The 16,220-nt window shown below is 41.6% G+C and overlaps 1 protein-coding gene and 2 long non-coding RNA genes across 3 annotated transcripts; all 3 read right to left on the reverse strand.

Annotated features, from left to right (window-relative positions):
• Positions 1–10,473: 10,473 nt before the first annotated feature.
• Positions 10,474–11,050, reverse strand: LOC139379435 (uncharacterized). The gene is made up of 3 exons (XR_011628384.1): positions 10,942–11,050; positions 10,714–10,829; positions 10,474–10,631 (listed from the first exon to the last, which is right to left on the reverse strand). It is a non-coding gene; the product is annotated as an uncharacterized lncRNA (long non-coding RNA).
• Positions 11,051–11,469: 419 nt separating this feature from the next.
• Positions 11,470–14,905, reverse strand: LOC139379211 (uncharacterized). Its single transcript, XM_071122022.1, has 12 exons — positions 14,817–14,905; positions 14,474–14,617; positions 14,320–14,388; positions 14,046–14,222; positions 13,721–13,817; positions 13,294–13,517; positions 12,963–13,116; positions 12,663–12,874; positions 12,358–12,475; positions 11,969–12,174; positions 11,750–11,867; positions 11,470–11,645 (listed from the first exon to the last, which is right to left on the reverse strand). The coding sequence occupies exons 1-12, from the start codon at positions 14,889–14,891 to the stop codon at positions 11,470–11,472; spliced, it is 1,770 nt and encodes a 589-aa protein (XP_070978123.1). The 5' UTR covers positions 14,892–14,905.
• A 323-nt stretch (positions 14,906–15,228) lies between these two features.
• On the reverse strand, positions 15,229–15,614 carry LOC139379436 (uncharacterized). The gene is made up of 3 exons (XR_011628385.1): positions 15,546–15,614; positions 15,403–15,458; positions 15,229–15,289 (listed from the first exon to the last, which is right to left on the reverse strand). It is a non-coding gene; the product is annotated as an uncharacterized lncRNA (long non-coding RNA).
• Positions 15,615–16,220: the final 606 nt, after the last annotated feature.

Genomic DNA, 16,220 nt, shown 5'->3' on the forward strand with positions numbered 1-16,220 from the left:
AGTTGGTAGCGCCAGGGTTGTGGGTTCGATTCCCACTGGGGACCAGTACAAAAAAAGTCTAAATGTATGTACTCACTACTGTAACTCTGGATAAGAGCGTATGCTAAATTACTCAAATGTAAAATGAGAAACTGCCTCATTTCAAGTTTCATTAGTGATAAGTTCTGCTCATAACTCATAACATCATTCTGCTCAACAAATGTAAGCGTTTCTACACCACCAGCAGCAGTGAAAACAGGATCTTCCTACGGCTCTAACCCCATCTCACTTCCACACCAAAACAAACTAAATGACCTCTCTACACTGTGTTCTACCGTCCCACTGTGTTGTACCGTCACAATTTCTTTCCACCCCCACTCGCCCTGTCTGACTAGAGGGAGGCAATCTAATTCCACTCCCCCAGTCTGTCTGATCCCCCTTTAATCTCTGAACAACCCCCCAACAGGATCCCAGTCGCCTCCCAAGGCCATAGAGACAGCCCACTCCCACCCCATCATGACCCCTAGTATTCTCCACTAATCTCTAGTAAGCTGGATAACCCCACTGAAAGGGGGCATTTAATAGGTTGTGCTTTATGATTTTAATCAATACACGGGGGATGGTTTTGGGGGTGTACTCTCTCTTTCCCTCTCTTTCTGTTGGCATTTAGCACATTACAGTTATCTGCAATTAAGGCATTGCAAAAGGGCAGATGACTGCATAATTGATGAGATGGCTTATGACCAATGATGCTCTCACCTGCAACTCGGTCACGATGTTCGGTACCCGTTGTCCCCGGCGCATGGTGGGGTCCGTGTAGAAGAACTCTGAGGGAGTCATAACTGGTACTGATGGGGGGGAAATTGTCCAATAAACAAATATTGGCCTTGATTCATTTGGGAGGCGGGTCTTAAAAATCAGGATTCGGGGGTCAAAAGTGTTGATGAACATTAAACAAATGATGAGAGTTTAAAAAACATACAGCCCTACTATTACCAAGTCAACCCCAAAAGTAAATGTGTAATTTGAAACCTGGCTAATATGTACCAAATCTCAAAAGGTAGCAGAGGGTCCAAGAGCTACATAGGCACCTGAGAGGGGTGGTGGTCCACCTGTCCTGTCCTCACCTGGCTGTTGGTGGGGTCTCCAGGGGTACTGGGCCGACCCCATGGCTGCCATGTACAGGGGCAGGAAGGAGGGATGGTGAAGGGTCCTGTTGGAGAATGGAGGAAGGACCACCTGCCTTGGGCTCTGTTGTTAGAGGAAAGACAACACAGATATTGGAATAAGGCAAAGGTATTGGCTGCTGATGATCTAATTTCAAGTATAATTGTCAAACAGTTGTCAAACACCAGTCTAGAAGATGGTCATGTTTTTGTGTCGTCTCCATTTACTCAGTTCATGCTTATTATTGTAGGCTACTACCTCGCAATTATATTGTAGTGTGTTGTTCCAAATCTACTAAATTGTTACTTCTGTATCAGTAGGCTATAATTCTGGAAAACTCACATTGAATTTAGCAGAACTTTCATGTCTGTCGCTCATATCGCTGCAACAACCTTTCTATTTTACTACAACAAATATAATCTGAAAGGACCAGCAACGATCAATGCACAAAGAAAATAAGCTACTAAAACTGTTTTGGAATCTTCAACTATTTCTAATGAATTAGCAACAAGCTCTTAAGGTACGAAAACATGTTAGCACACGTTTTGTTGTTGATTGAACCACAGGCGTCGTAGACAATTGATGCGCAGACATTTGGTAAATGAGCATGGCGCTACCTGCTGGCCATATCAGGGAGTAATGATTCGTCTCTGATTGAATAATATATGTATTGGCTACGTCTGAATCCATTAAACCTACGTTCAATGACGTATACGACTATCGAGATGCATTGTTGATCAGTGAAATTGCATATTGCAACTGTTTTAAATCCGTGGTCAATTATGTTTTTAGGATAGGCGAGTATAAAAAAACAAAACAAGGGACCCATGCTGTCTGACTTTCCATAATGGGAAGAACACTGAAGACGTTGATCAAAGATATGCAGCTTTATTAAATAAATGGCAACTGGATTTTACTTCAAGTAATGCTCATTCATTTAAATAGTTTTATAAAATATTGCTAACTGCTATAATAGTGATTCAATTTGTCTTAAATTCTATTGCAGGGCAGTGATTGGTTACCAATTGATTCATTCTCACCCCTCTTGAGTTTCCTTCTGTCAGTGTGACAGGAGAAGTTGGAGGCTCTGAGCTCAACATGGCCAGGCAGAGGGAGGATACTTAACATGTAGCCACATTTACCCATACTGCTTAGTGATGGGATGAATACGTACGGTCAAGTCTGATTTTTTACAATTTTAGGTCAAAGGTTTACACTTAAAATGTATTGAAACAAAACCATGTCAATAAATGCCTCATTACCTTACCAATAGCTTCGAATCGAGGTTCAATATCAGAAAATGCCAAGAGCGCAGACACCACAAGACATCTATCCCGACATTCAACCTGAACAGTTCCTGAAAGACGAATTAAAGGTAATACCAATCAGGCTTCCATTGTTTTAAAAACGTTATTATAAAACGTATCATAGGCTAGAAGAAGTCTTAACCACTGTAAACCCACAAACACTGCAAGCAGTATAAAGGAAAAGGGACATGCTATACTACCCGTCTAGTTACATTGACTCCAGAGTTTGACCCAAGCACTGCTATGTTTCCGTTCCACTCTCTGGAGGATTCCGACTGTATCTCTTCCTTGTTGGGCAGGATATCAACCCTGATAACATGATATTTAACCCATTTCGATATTAATGAAGCCAACAATAGATATAACGATTGTGTTGATCCAGATTCAAATTTCCTGAAATTTACCAGAAATAAGTGTCACTTGTGATTACTGCAATGTTAAGTAATTTAACAACCTGTATAGCAGTGTACCTAATCCCAAGACAAGTTTATTTTCGACCTTTCGTTTGAACGTTCACAGGCTTCCTAAAAAAACATGATCACCTTGGTCATTACCTGTCTTTTCTTAGTCATGAATGTTCCATTGTTGCCCTTTCAGAAACATGGTTGACTGAAGAGACAACCACGTTTATGACATGTCTCATTATAATGCTGTTTGTTCACCACTGTAGAACCTCAACATCTGATAACATTGATGTTGAATCTCTTTTCATAAAAATGACCTGTTCATTTTTTGGTGGTAAAGAAGTGCTAATTGAATGCATCTATCGGCCACCCTGATTCTGACATTCGTAGTTTCATTGATATCCTTGCATCAACCTTGGATTTGATTAATAATTAAGATACAATGTGTTTTCTAATGGGTGATTACAACATACATTTATTTAAAAGTGATAACCACTCACTGACATCAGACTTTTTGAATAATTTATACTCTAGCGATCTGTATTCCCTCATCTATAAACTCACGCGAGTGACCAGTTAGTTCACCTGCCGCCCTTATTGATAATATTTTAAATAATGTGGTTAATACAGGTATATTTTACATTGACATTTCTGATTACTTTCCAATTTTCCACTTCTCTTTGGCAGCTGGAAATGAACAGGTGGGAATATTTAGTAGCATTAAATGTAGAATATTTAACTACAGTAATTGTGAGCGCTTTAAGATGTTGATTGATGATAATTCTTGGAAAAAATAATTATAATCAGGCCGATGTGGAGTCTGCTTACCAGACTTTAACCTTGGTTTACAACCGATCTCAAATAATCCAGTTTAAAAAAAAAAAGAAGTTGTATAAAACAATTCTCACAAATCCCTCTCCCCTAAACTCTGCAAATTTACTCACCTACTTTGGATATCCCCCCAAATATATTTTACTAACAAATTCCAAGAATCCTTAAGTATTAAGTCAACTTGGAAAATCGTTTATCAACTGTTGAGTTCTAAAAAGGCATCGACAACTAACCCATTTCAATGTATTGTTGGAAATAAGACTTATAGTGACCCTGATGTTATTTCATGTGAATTTAATGTTTTTTTTGTGAATGTGGGTTCTTCTATGTCAAAGAAAACTGATGGAAATCCCTTGGATTACATTTAAGGGACATTTCCCTTCTCTGCTTTAGTTTGACCCCCCTGAAGTAATGTAGGTGATGGCGGTGTTGGTCATTTAAAGATATCAGCAGCAGGTCATGATGAGATTGGTCTTCCTCGATCACTGAGCTGCTGACATATGTCTTCACCAAATCTATGCAAACTGGTATTGTTCCTAAAGATGAGGAAAATGGTCAGTTATCCCCCTCTATAAATCTGGGGATCCAAGATCTTTTACAAATTATCACCCAATATCTATACTACCATGTTTTTCAAAAAATCTTTGAAAAATCGGTGTATAAGAGAATGTTGACACATTTAAATCAACATTTTATTCTATATGAGCACCAATATGGTTTTCATAAAAACTTCACCACAGATATGGCTCTTATGCAATTGGTGGATAAAATATTTACAACCCTTAACAACAATGAACATGCTCTTGGCATCTTTTTACATTTATCCAAAGCGTTTGACACGGTTGATCATGAAATATGACTTTCTAAATTGCATTATTATTGTTTTCATGATTTATCCATATAATTGGTTACATAGTTATATTTATGATAGAGAACAATTTTATAATTGTTATTCCTAATCTATTTCAATGGCCTTGCTGCTGTGTCTTCTACCGTACTTCCCTTTGCTGACGATAACAATTAGATTTTATCACATAATAATTTTGATTCACTAATTAATGAAGCCAACTCAGGCATGGCCAAATTTTCCAGATAAACAAATTATCTTTATTGTGCTCACTAGTAAGAATAAGAAATATTGTTTAAAAAATAATCATAAAAAGGCCAGAATCTCAATTGGTGGAAATGGCATGGAACAAGTCTCATACACTAGATTCCTCTGAATTCTAATTGATGAAAAGTTATCCTGGAAAGATCCCATTCAATTTGTCCGCAGCAAAGTAATAGTCTGTTGGTATCATCATAAAGATGAGTTGTTTGGTTCATCAGGCTTGCTTCCTAACTCTTTACTATAGCTTAATTTACTCATATCTCATTTACTCTAATAAATTACTCATCATACAAAATACATTTGCTAACCACCTCCTTTAATTCCATGGCTCCATCTGCACCTTTGTTTAAGAAACTCAATATCTTGTCTATTTACGACATTAATGTACTCGAATTATGCATTTTCATCTACAAGTACTCATACCTTACAGACAGTTTACCTAAACCCTTCAATGGATTCTTCCAGGTTAATTCTGAAATCCATCTATATAACACAAGACACTGTGATAACCTTCACCCTTCCCACTGCCGCACCTCACATAATCAATTCTCTACCATACTCTGAAATTCTAATCTTCATCTTTTCAAAACCTCACAATCTGTCAATAACTTCAACTGAAGACTGGGGGTCAGCCTGATTAACCAAACTACTCAGTAAATCTCCTCCATATAGCCTAATTCACACATGCACATCCACACCTGCACACACATATTTTAAATAAAACATAAACTGTTTTTTTTGTTGTGATTGGTTCGTCTGTACAGTTATGATTAGTGGGTTTTGTTATCTGTTTAAACAATTTTTATTTTATTTTTGTACTTACTCTACCGTTCAAAAGTTTGGGGTCACTTAGAAATGTCCTTGTTTTTGAGAGAAAAGCTCATTTTTTGTCCATTAAAATAGCGTAAAATTGATCATAAATACAGTGTAGACATTGTCAATGTTGTAAATTGCTATTGTAGCTGGAAACAGCAGATTTTTTTAATGGAATATCTACATAGGCCCATTATCAGCAACCATCACTCCTGTGTTCCAATGACACGTTGTGTTAGCTAATCCAAGTTTATCATTTTAAAAGGCTAATTGATCATTAGAAAACCCTTTTGCAATGATATTAGCTCAGCAGAAAACTGTTGTCCTGATTAAAGAAGCAATACAACTGGCCTTTAGACTAGTTGAATATCTAGAGCATCAGCATTTGTGGCTTCAATTATCTCAAAATAGCCAGAAACAAAGACCTTTCTTCTGAAACTCGTCTGTCTATTCTTGTTCTGAGAAATGAAGGCTATACCTTGCGAGAAATTGCCAAGAAACGGAAGATGTCGTACAGTGAAGAGGCGACTCCGGGATGCTGGCCTTCTAGGCAGCGTTTCAAAGAAAAAGCCAAATCTCAGACTGACCAATAAAAATAAAATATTAAGATGGGCAAAAGAACACAGACACTGAACAGAAGAACTCTGCCTAGAAGGCCAGCATCTCGGAGTCGCCTCTTGACTGTTGACGTTGAGACTGGTGTTTTGTGGGTACTATTTAATGAAGCTGCCAGTTGAGGACTTGTGAGGCGTCTGTTTCTCAAACTAGACACTCTAATGTACTGTACTTGTCCTCTTGCTCAGTTGTGCACCGGGGCCTCCCAATCCTGTTTCTAATCTGGTTAGAGCCAGTTTGCGCTGTTTTGTGAAGGGAGTAGTGTACAGCGTTGCACCAGATCTTCAGTTTCTTGGCAATTTCTCACATGGAATAGCCTTCATTTCTCAGAACATGAATAGACTGATGAGTTTCAGAAGAAAGTTATTTGTTTCTGGCCATTTTGAGCCTGTAATCAAACCCACAAATGCTGATGCTCCAGATACTCAACTAGTCCAAAGAAGAGCAGTTGTATTGCTTCTTTAATCAGCACAACAGTTTTCAGCTGTGCTAACATAATTGCAAAATGGTTTTCAAATGATCAATTAGTCTTTTAAAATGATAAACTTGGATTAGCTAACACAATGTGCCATTGGAACACAGGAGTGATGGTTGCTGATAATGGGCCTCTGTACACCTATGTACATATTCCTTTAAAAATCAGCCGTTTCCAGACACAGTAGTCATTTACAATGTCTACACTGTGTTTCTGATCAATTCAATGTTAATTTAATGGACAAAAAATGTGCTTTTCTTTCAAAAACAAGGACATTTCTATGTGACCACACATTTTTGAACGGTAGTCTATATATTGTGTATAGTTTTTTTGTGGTGTGGTGTGGCTTCCAACCATACCATTTAAAAATATATATATATATATTTTAATCTTCATTGCTGTTTATTTTCTTTGGTGCAATTTGCTCACTGCTTTTCTACCCTCTTAGGAGGACAAGGAGGACCTTTAACTTCAACTTGTTCATGACTGGTCCTGGTCAGTTCCTGGATGGGAGACCAGATGCTGCTGGAAGGGGTGTTGGAGGGCCAGTAGGAGGCACTCTTTCCTCTGGTCTAAAAAAATATCCCAATGCCCCAGGGCAGTGATTGGGGACACTGCCCTGTGTCAGGTGCCGTCTTTCGGATGGGACATTAAACGGGTGTCCTGACTCTCTGAGGTCATTAACGATCCAATGGCACTTATCGTAAGAGTAGGGGTGTTAACCCCTGTGTCCTGGCTAAATTCCCAATCTGGCCCTCAAACCATCACGGTCACCTAATAATCCCCAGTTTACAATTGGCTCATTAATCCCCCTCCTCTCCCCTGTAACTATTCCCCAGGTCGTTGCTGCAAATGAGAACGTGGTCTCGGTCAACTTACCTGGTAAAATAATGGATAAATAAATAAAACTAACGACAGTGGAGACAAGCTACACCATATCTAACACCTGGTCTCCTCTGCCCTAGTCTCCAGAGAAGTTAACTGTGAGCACATCAGAGGTACTGATCTATGGTTCTATACTGAACCAAAATATAAACGCAACATGCAACGATTTCAAAGATTTTACTGAGTTACAGTTCATTTAAGGAAATCAGTCCATTGAAATAAATTCATTAGGCCCTAATCTATGGATTTCACATGAATGGGATTTTTTTTTTTTTACAGTAGGAGCATGAATCAGCAAACCCATCAGTTTCTGGTGTGACCACCATATGCCTCATGCGTTGCGACACATCTCATAGAGTTGATCAGGATGTTGATTGTGGCCTGTGGAATGTTGTCCCACTCCTCTACAATGGCTGTGCGAAGTTGCTGGATATTGGAGGGAACTGAAACACACTGTCGTACACGTTGATCCAGAGCATCCCAAACATGCTCAATGGGTGACATGTCTAGTGAGTATGCAGGCCAAGGAAGAAATGGGCCTCAGGAGCTTGTCACAGTATCTCTGCACATTCAAATTACCATTGATATAATACAATTGTGTTCATTGTCCGTAGCTTATGCCTGCCCATACCATAACCCCACGGCCACTCTGTTGACATCAGCAAACCGCTCACCCACAAGATGTCTACCATCTGCCCGGTTCATTTGAAACCTGGATTAATCTTTGTAAAGCACATCTCCAGCATGCCAGTGGCCATTGAAGGTGAGCATTTGCCCACTGAAGTTGGTTACAATGCCAAACTGCAGCCAGGTCAAGACCCTGGTGAGGACTACAAGCATACAGATGATCTTCCCTGAAATTGTATCTGACAGTTTGTGCAGAAATTCATCAATTGTCTAAACCCACAGTTTCATCAGCTGTCCAGGTAGCTGGTCTCAGATGATCCCGCAGATGAAGAAGCCGGAGGTCATGGGCTGGCGTGGTTACACGTGGTCTGCGGTTGTGAAGCCGGTTGAACAAACTGCCAAATTCTGTAAAACGACGTTGAACGCGGCTTATGGTAGAGACATGAAAATGTAATTGTCTGGCAACAGCTCTGGTGGACGTTCCTGCAATCATGCAAATTGCACACTCCCTCAGAACTTGAGACATCTGTGGCATTGTGTTGTGACAAAACATCACCATTTAGTGGCCTTTTATCCCCAGCGGTTTAATCAGCTTCTCGACATGCCACACCTGTCAGGTGGATGGATTATCTCAGCAAGTTAAAATGCTCACTAACAGGTATAATACATTTGTGCACAAAATGTGAGAAATAAGGTGTATGGAACATTTCAGGGATCTTTTATTTCAGCTCATGAAACTTGGGACCAACACTTTACACGTTATATTTTAGTTCAGTTTCTATACCCACAATGTATTTGAAAAAGTGGGTAAACTGCCTACCCTCTCACCAGAGGCAATTCCACACAAACACATGCAAAACAGGTCGCCTACATGAAATATGATCGTTCAATTAAAACATTGACACCCTAGTTCATGAGCTGTCCATAAGTTGAATGCTTGGACTTCAATCATGCGACAGAACACTTTACTTACATTTGTATTAGAATATAACTTACGATTCCTGGAACTCTGAAAATGCACCTAAATGCCTACGTTCACATTGGTCTCGCGTTGAGAATAGTTGTGCAGACAAATCAAGAAAGAAGCCTATGCCATTGCATAATCAAATGCTTCTAACCAGAAGCCAACTATTGGCCTACCGTTGTTGGATGAGCATTGGTGTCTAGCTGAAGGCTTGTTGTCTGGGGCAATTTGACCAGTCAAATGTGATTATCAAATCACCTACGCCGACACTCAAGTAGCCTGTTAATGACACTTCCATCAATGAACAAGCTGGACCACCGCCAACTTTAAAGATTAATTGGCTAAATCACTTCTACCAGGATATGACTTGTACCAACTGTCGCAGTGCAATCTAGACCTATGCCACGTTCTGATGGGACCAGTTACAATTCAGCATTTCAGTAACATGCAACTTGACACTGGCTGATGCAGTGTGTTGTGTAAGGTCAGAATTGGGGTACCTTAACAGCCTTAAAGCATCCAGGTAAAATGTGTATAACTTGACAGTGTATGAGCCTTAAATTCTAGGCATAACCAAGTGGTCAGACATACTCATGACAAGTCAACTTAAAATCTAACACCCGTTGCAGTCACAGAAGACATTGTTTCTATAGCATATGCTCAGCTATGCCGGCATGTGCCATTTCAAGTGAAATTCTACAAAAAGCATGTCTACAGAGGCTTTATAAGTTATAGAATGATAAAGGGGAAAGCTGTAATTAAGCCATTCATTTTGGAATACAACTTGCCTCGAGCTTGCTTGACTCAATATCTAGTAACACTAGCCTCAACATGGTTAATTGTTTTTGATCTCATGGTCATGCCTTGCTACCAAAAAGCAGTCTATGAAGCCGAGTGCTTAAATAGTCAAGCAGCAGTTAACTGAAAGTGGCCACGGTTAGAACTGCTGAGCACCCCTTAAAAGGCCAACATGAGTCTTAAGTAACATGAAAGCATCACACAAAGCATTTACCTAGCCAACTTAGTTACCAAATAAAGTCCTCACTTGTGATATAATCCCCAAACTGGATGCAGCCACATCCCATAACAATCAGGACAAGGTGCAGATTGTAAGAAAATATTTATTAAGAACCAGACTTAATTATATTCACAAACACTTGATTCATTCAGCGGTTTCATTTGTTCCTGTGGAGAGAATAAAATTAAGTTAGATCTCATCTAGGAATATGACGTGTAGAATAGATCTCTCCATCTCATACCATTGTATGGAGAGTGACTGGGGTCAGGGCCTAAGTGGTTCCTTTAGGTTGGTTCATTTGCCAGCTGAAGACTTTGACATATTTAGCCCTAGGGTTGATGCCAGGCATTTCCCTCCCAGGACTAAGGCCTGTGTTGGAAGTAGTTGTGGAGGTCAACGGTCTTCTGGTAGTGGGTGGAAAGGTGGGCTGAAATGCTATGATTGGACAGAGAGTCAGGTGTAAAAAGCTGTAGCAGTTTTACCACCCTCTTTAGCTGCACAACTACCCCACACTTACTTTTTACAGGAACTCTAGTCAAGATGGTGCCAACTCCTGGAGAGTCTGCATCAAACCGCCAATAAGCAAACAGCTTGTATAGGTCACTCAGTGGATAGACACAACGAACTATAATCCTAAAAAGAGAACTGAACATTAAAGCCACAAGTGTCTGTAGTGAGAGTTAATGACTGACGTGAATATTTATTTTAACCAATGAGGCAGTAGATTATTAGTGAAGTCACGTACACAGAGGCAGTATCCCTTGTTTTGACTGGTGCGTTCACAGATTGGCTCTTGTACTCAACGTTGATCTCATTTTCATAGGTAACATGCTGATGGTCAACCTAGATGACAAGAGGACATCACAAGCCTGAACATAATTCAATGAATATCAAACTGTTGCAAGCCATGTCTAAAAACGGGTTGTTCCCTTATCAGGCCTCATGAGAAATATAGACACCTGTCAGTCAGTGAATATTTAAATATTCAGCCTGTATGCTGACAGTTTGAGGGTGAGGCTTGCTAATCTCGTGGACCGATTCTGCGGCTGAACCAATGACGGGATGCATTGATAACAGCATTAGTTCGCAGGTTATTTGGAAGCAACAGGATTGGGCAATTTCTAAGACATATGTAACCAGAACTAAGTCATGCAGCTGAACAAACTAAGCAAGCTGAGTTCTGGGTTACCAGATTAGATGCTGACAACCTTATTTGAAGTAGTCACTGGTAGGGCCAGTCACTTGAATGATTCAAATTGTATGGGTTGGACAGTTATACCTGGACCCTGGTACCACAGGTGTGGAGTCCAAAGCTAAAGAGCACCCTGGTGTCATCCGTCTCTTGAGGCCTGCAGGTGGAGTCCAGGAGAAAGGTTCCGTTGGGTTCAGCTCCAGGGTTGGCCAGAGTCACATCAGTAACCACTGTCACCACCCCTTCAGTGGAACACACTAGAGAAAGTTGTTAGAGCTGGGCTAGAACAAAGTGAATGATCAACACTAAACAGTCAGGCAATAAATTAAGTTGCAGGCAAAGATGAGGCACTAGTAGTTACCTATGACCTCAGTAGTCTGGAAGAGACAAGCTTTGGCCAAGGAACTCTTGACCTCCAAGGTCTTGGGAAGTCGTGAGTGAATTTCAAATGAGCCGTAGAACTGCTTCAAATTGATGTCCTGGGGGGAAAAAAAAAAGAGCAGGTACATTTTAAATAATTATAACCCCTACTTGAGCCAACGACAAGCCAATTTAAGCGCTTGACCAATTAGCATCTCACCTTATAAGTGTAGCCAACAGAGAAGAGGGGCACTTCCAGGGTCAGACTCTTGCTGTCATTCTGCATGATGTAGCCCCGCTTGGCTGCCATATTTGTGGTCAGAATGTAGGGGCCAACACCCACCTCCCACAGGTAGTCAAATGGCTTATGGTCCATCTGGAAACTGATGCTTTTCTCATTGCAGACGCCTTTGAAGACCGGAGGAACTGACGAAGAGAAGAGCGGCCCAATAGTTTAGTCAATAGTGCCAAAATGACAGCGGGGGTAAACAGTGGTAGATCGCTGGGCTGCGTCCACGTTAGGCAGTGGTCAGAACCAGAAGGCTCGGGAAGACCTTCAGAAATATCACTTCCAGCCCAGGTCTCTTACTAAAGTTCAAGTCAACTTACAGACATCATTGAACTGAGCCACGACTGAGGCCAGGTAGTAGAAGGGCTCCTCTTGAGGCAGGATGACCAATGTGTAGTTGATGTCCATCGAGAACTGAAGAAGCCCCTCTGGAGAGTACTATGGATATGAACACTCATTGAGAAACAAAATCTTACAGCCACATATTAGGGGTGAATCTGAGGTCCCCAAAACCGATTGGAAAATGTTGAGGAACCTTGGATCTCCTCCAATGAGAAGTCACGAGGAAATACTGAGAAAGACCACAGTAGTTCATTAGAGAGTAAACATAAATATTTCTCTTTACCAGCTTGTGAACAACGGCATCCTCAAATGGCAGCCTGAGAATGTAGGCATGAAGGTTACTATTGGGCTGGGGGACCATGGTTATGACGAGGCCACTTTTAGTTGCCTCTAGTATGGTGAAGTTGTGACCATTGACCGTCACAGCCACCAGGTCAACATCGTAGTAGAGGTTCCCCAGGTAAACAGTAAACACACGATCCTCAAGGACTGTTTCTGTGGTGGGAGAAGGACAACAGGGTCATTAGCAATCATGACCATGGAGCTGAAGATCCACTTCGGATTGGCTAGTAGAACTCATTACGGTTAAGGATGGAGAGGTGCTGGATCAGAAGAGGTGTGTTCATGGGCCTGTGGAGGCGGAGTCTGGTCTCCACACCACAGTCATCAAGAAAGATTTGTTCATAGTAGAGTTTGACCACATAGACCTCATGGTACATGTTGCCCATCACAAAGCTCTGGAAGAGTTGAAACCATTATGAAGCATCTGCCATTAGGTTATATGGTACAAAGTAGAATATGCAAGGTGTACAGGGGACATGAGTGACTGACGCCATTTGCAGCTTCTCTACATCAGAATACAAGGTAAGCGTCTCCATGTGAATTGTCAGATGCCGGCCTAGTATGCTACTGACTTTTCTGTATCCTCCGGCAGCGTTGAAAGGGATGCTGATCTGGACAGTGGTGTCACTGATGTCCAAGCTGTAGCCTCGCTCTGCTGTGATGGGCTCATCCAGGAGCTGACCATCCACCCCCATTGAGATCTTGATGCTCTCCAACCCAGAGAGGCCAGACACCAGCGGGGACAGCAGAGTAGGGGTCTGCCAGACCAGCCCCACGCCATCATACATCCCTTCATCTGGAAAGAGATTACAAGTGTTAAGAACCAGTGAGCAATTCTTCCTCTGCAACCGAGTGATCAAAACATGTCACAGATCTGAAATAACTTCATAGGTGAAAGTATTATTTGCTTAACTGAGCCATCACTATTGCTTAAGACAATCCAGTCCCTTCAGGTCGGATCCTTGATTATGTGGAACCTGATATTGCACTGGAACTTACTAGTGCTGCACGCAACAATCCAGTCCACCATCATAACCACCCATCTCTGCCTGGAGAACAGTATGGGATGGACCACCTCCACCACTGAACCATTGATCTGGAATTGAAGAATGGATTTAGTGTACTTGCCAACAGTACAACAACAATTTCAGTAGTCTAAATAAGTGGCTTCCTTCCCACCCTGCATAACCCTGGTTTTAAACATTACGCCATGTAAAACCCTCTTGGAATACAGCCACCAGTCTAGGTCGTTAATGTCAGATTAAGCAAGCCTGAAGACAACCAAGATAAAGGAAGCCATTGAACAGGACATTTAAATCCTCACCATGGAGACAGACCCCATGACAGACCGTGGTGTGTAGGGTGAGCGGAACACCAGTCTCCCCTGGGTGAGGTGGAACACGTAGCCCAGCTCCCGAGCCTCTGAGAATGACATGGGAATCAGCTGCTGCCCCTCCTGCTGGAACATCACCTGCCAGGTAGACGTGGCAGAGCTGTGGGCCTGATGGGGAACAAGAGACAGGGCATGCATGGTGGTATTGGGGACAAACTGGTGGAGCTCATCTAATTGAGAATTTGCCAAATAGCCTTTAGCTTACTTTAGCAAGGGCAGCAGTCCAGGCATCCGTTGTACCAGACAGACAGGAAACGTCACTCCTCATTGACACCTACAGGGTAACACAACACTCTCCTATAAAAACACAAGCCCACCTCCACGAGCCCTGGATACAGTCTAAATCCATGCATCAGTACCTCCATATAGTTCTCCTCACAGCTGACTTCTCTGGGGGACCAGGGTAGAGGGAGGAAGCAGGTTGCATTCACAGAGTAGGTGGTTTCCACTCCACTTGCAGCAGTTGTGATCAAGTTAAAGCTAAAAGTGAACACCTCATCGTCCTAAGACACATAAACAAGACCTTCAACTGAGACATTTGGTAGCAATTTCACTATAAATTATCTTTGAAAAACCCTCCAATGGCACAGATAGCAACTCAATGGCTACTCCACATTGGTTCAATGTAATTGAAATGTTGATTTAACCAGTGAGCCCATGGGTTGTGGCTTTGAAAAGACCACAATGCACAGAAATATGAACCTGGTTGTCAGTGTGGCAGGAGAAGTAGGAGGCTCTGAGTTCAGCATGGCCAGGCAGAGGGAGGATACTGAACATGTAGCCACACTCTGACCCATACTGCTTAGTGATGGGGTGAACGCCATCAGCATCTAGATAAGGGTAAAGCACTGGGTCAAATCAAATGATTTGAATATGCTCAAGTCGAGTACTAAATAAAAATCAGTTTATTCTTAAGTGTTCCAACAGGCACAGAGAGAGACTGAAATATACTGCAGGGAGAGACTTCCTGTCAGCACCAGCTACCAAACCCTGGCCAAGACATGTTAAGATGCCAAGTTCATGAGCTGACCAAACCTGGTTTCAAGTCCATTTTGCATCAGAATTAAGGTTAAAAGCCTACTTACCAACCGCTTCAAAGCGAGGTTCGTGCCCAGCAAATTGGAGTTGGGTTGTTACCAACATGTATCGATCCCGACACGCAGTCTCAATGGCCCCTATAAAGACACACAAGGTGAGAATCTGAAGGGTGGAAGCTAAATGATTCTCAACAACACCAGTGTTCTATAGCGTGTATTAAGGCTAATCTGACTCAATTTAAGTGTCTTACCTCTTGGAAGGTCAGAACATCTTACACTAGGCCATACAGACAGGAGTACAACTACTCTGTAAGAAAAACAATAGCACAGGTCAATAAAGGTTGCCAGCATCAAAACACTTATTCAAAACATTTAAGCCCACCACCAAACTTACCCCAACCAACACCCAAAAGCCATTGCCACTGAGCAGTAGAAGTGTCTAGCCAGGAACAGCTAGTAAACTACACCTGCTAGTTAACACAACATCAACTATCACGTACTGACAATATACTAGACAAAACAACAGTTGATAAGTAGCATGTTCTCTGGCACTTTTATATGGGGGTGGTGCTGTGATTGAGGTAATTAATTAGCTAATTGGGTCACATGGTTGGCCAGCTTGCCAGAGCCTAGGGGCGCAGCTAAATAGTCTGAAGTGGATTCCTCTACTCATCTCCTCTCCTTCCCCCTTTCTTAGGATGTGTTTCCATCTCCACTGAACAACAATATAAACGGATCATGTAAAGTGTTGGTTCCATGTTTCATGAGCAGAAATAAAATATCACAGACATTTTCCATACGAACGAAAAGCTTATTTCTATCGAACTTTGTGCACAAATTTGTTTACATCCCTGTTAGTGAGCATTTCTTCTCCTTTGCCAAGATAATCCATCCACTTGACAGCTGTGGTATATCACAAAGCTGATTAAACAGCATGATCATTACACAGGTACACCTTGTGCTGGGGACAATAAAAGGCCACTCTAAAATTTGTCACACAACACAATGCCACAGATATCTCAAGTTTTGGAGGAGAGTGCAATTGGCATGCTGACTGCAAGAATGTCCA

Source organism: Oncorhynchus clarkii, chromosome 21 (assembly GCF_045791955.1).
Source record: "Oncorhynchus clarkii lewisi isolate Uvic-CL-2024 chromosome 21, UVic_Ocla_1.0, whole genome shotgun sequence".
Classification (NCBI taxonomy): domain Eukaryota; kingdom Metazoa; phylum Chordata; class Actinopteri; order Salmoniformes; family Salmonidae; genus Oncorhynchus; species Oncorhynchus clarkii.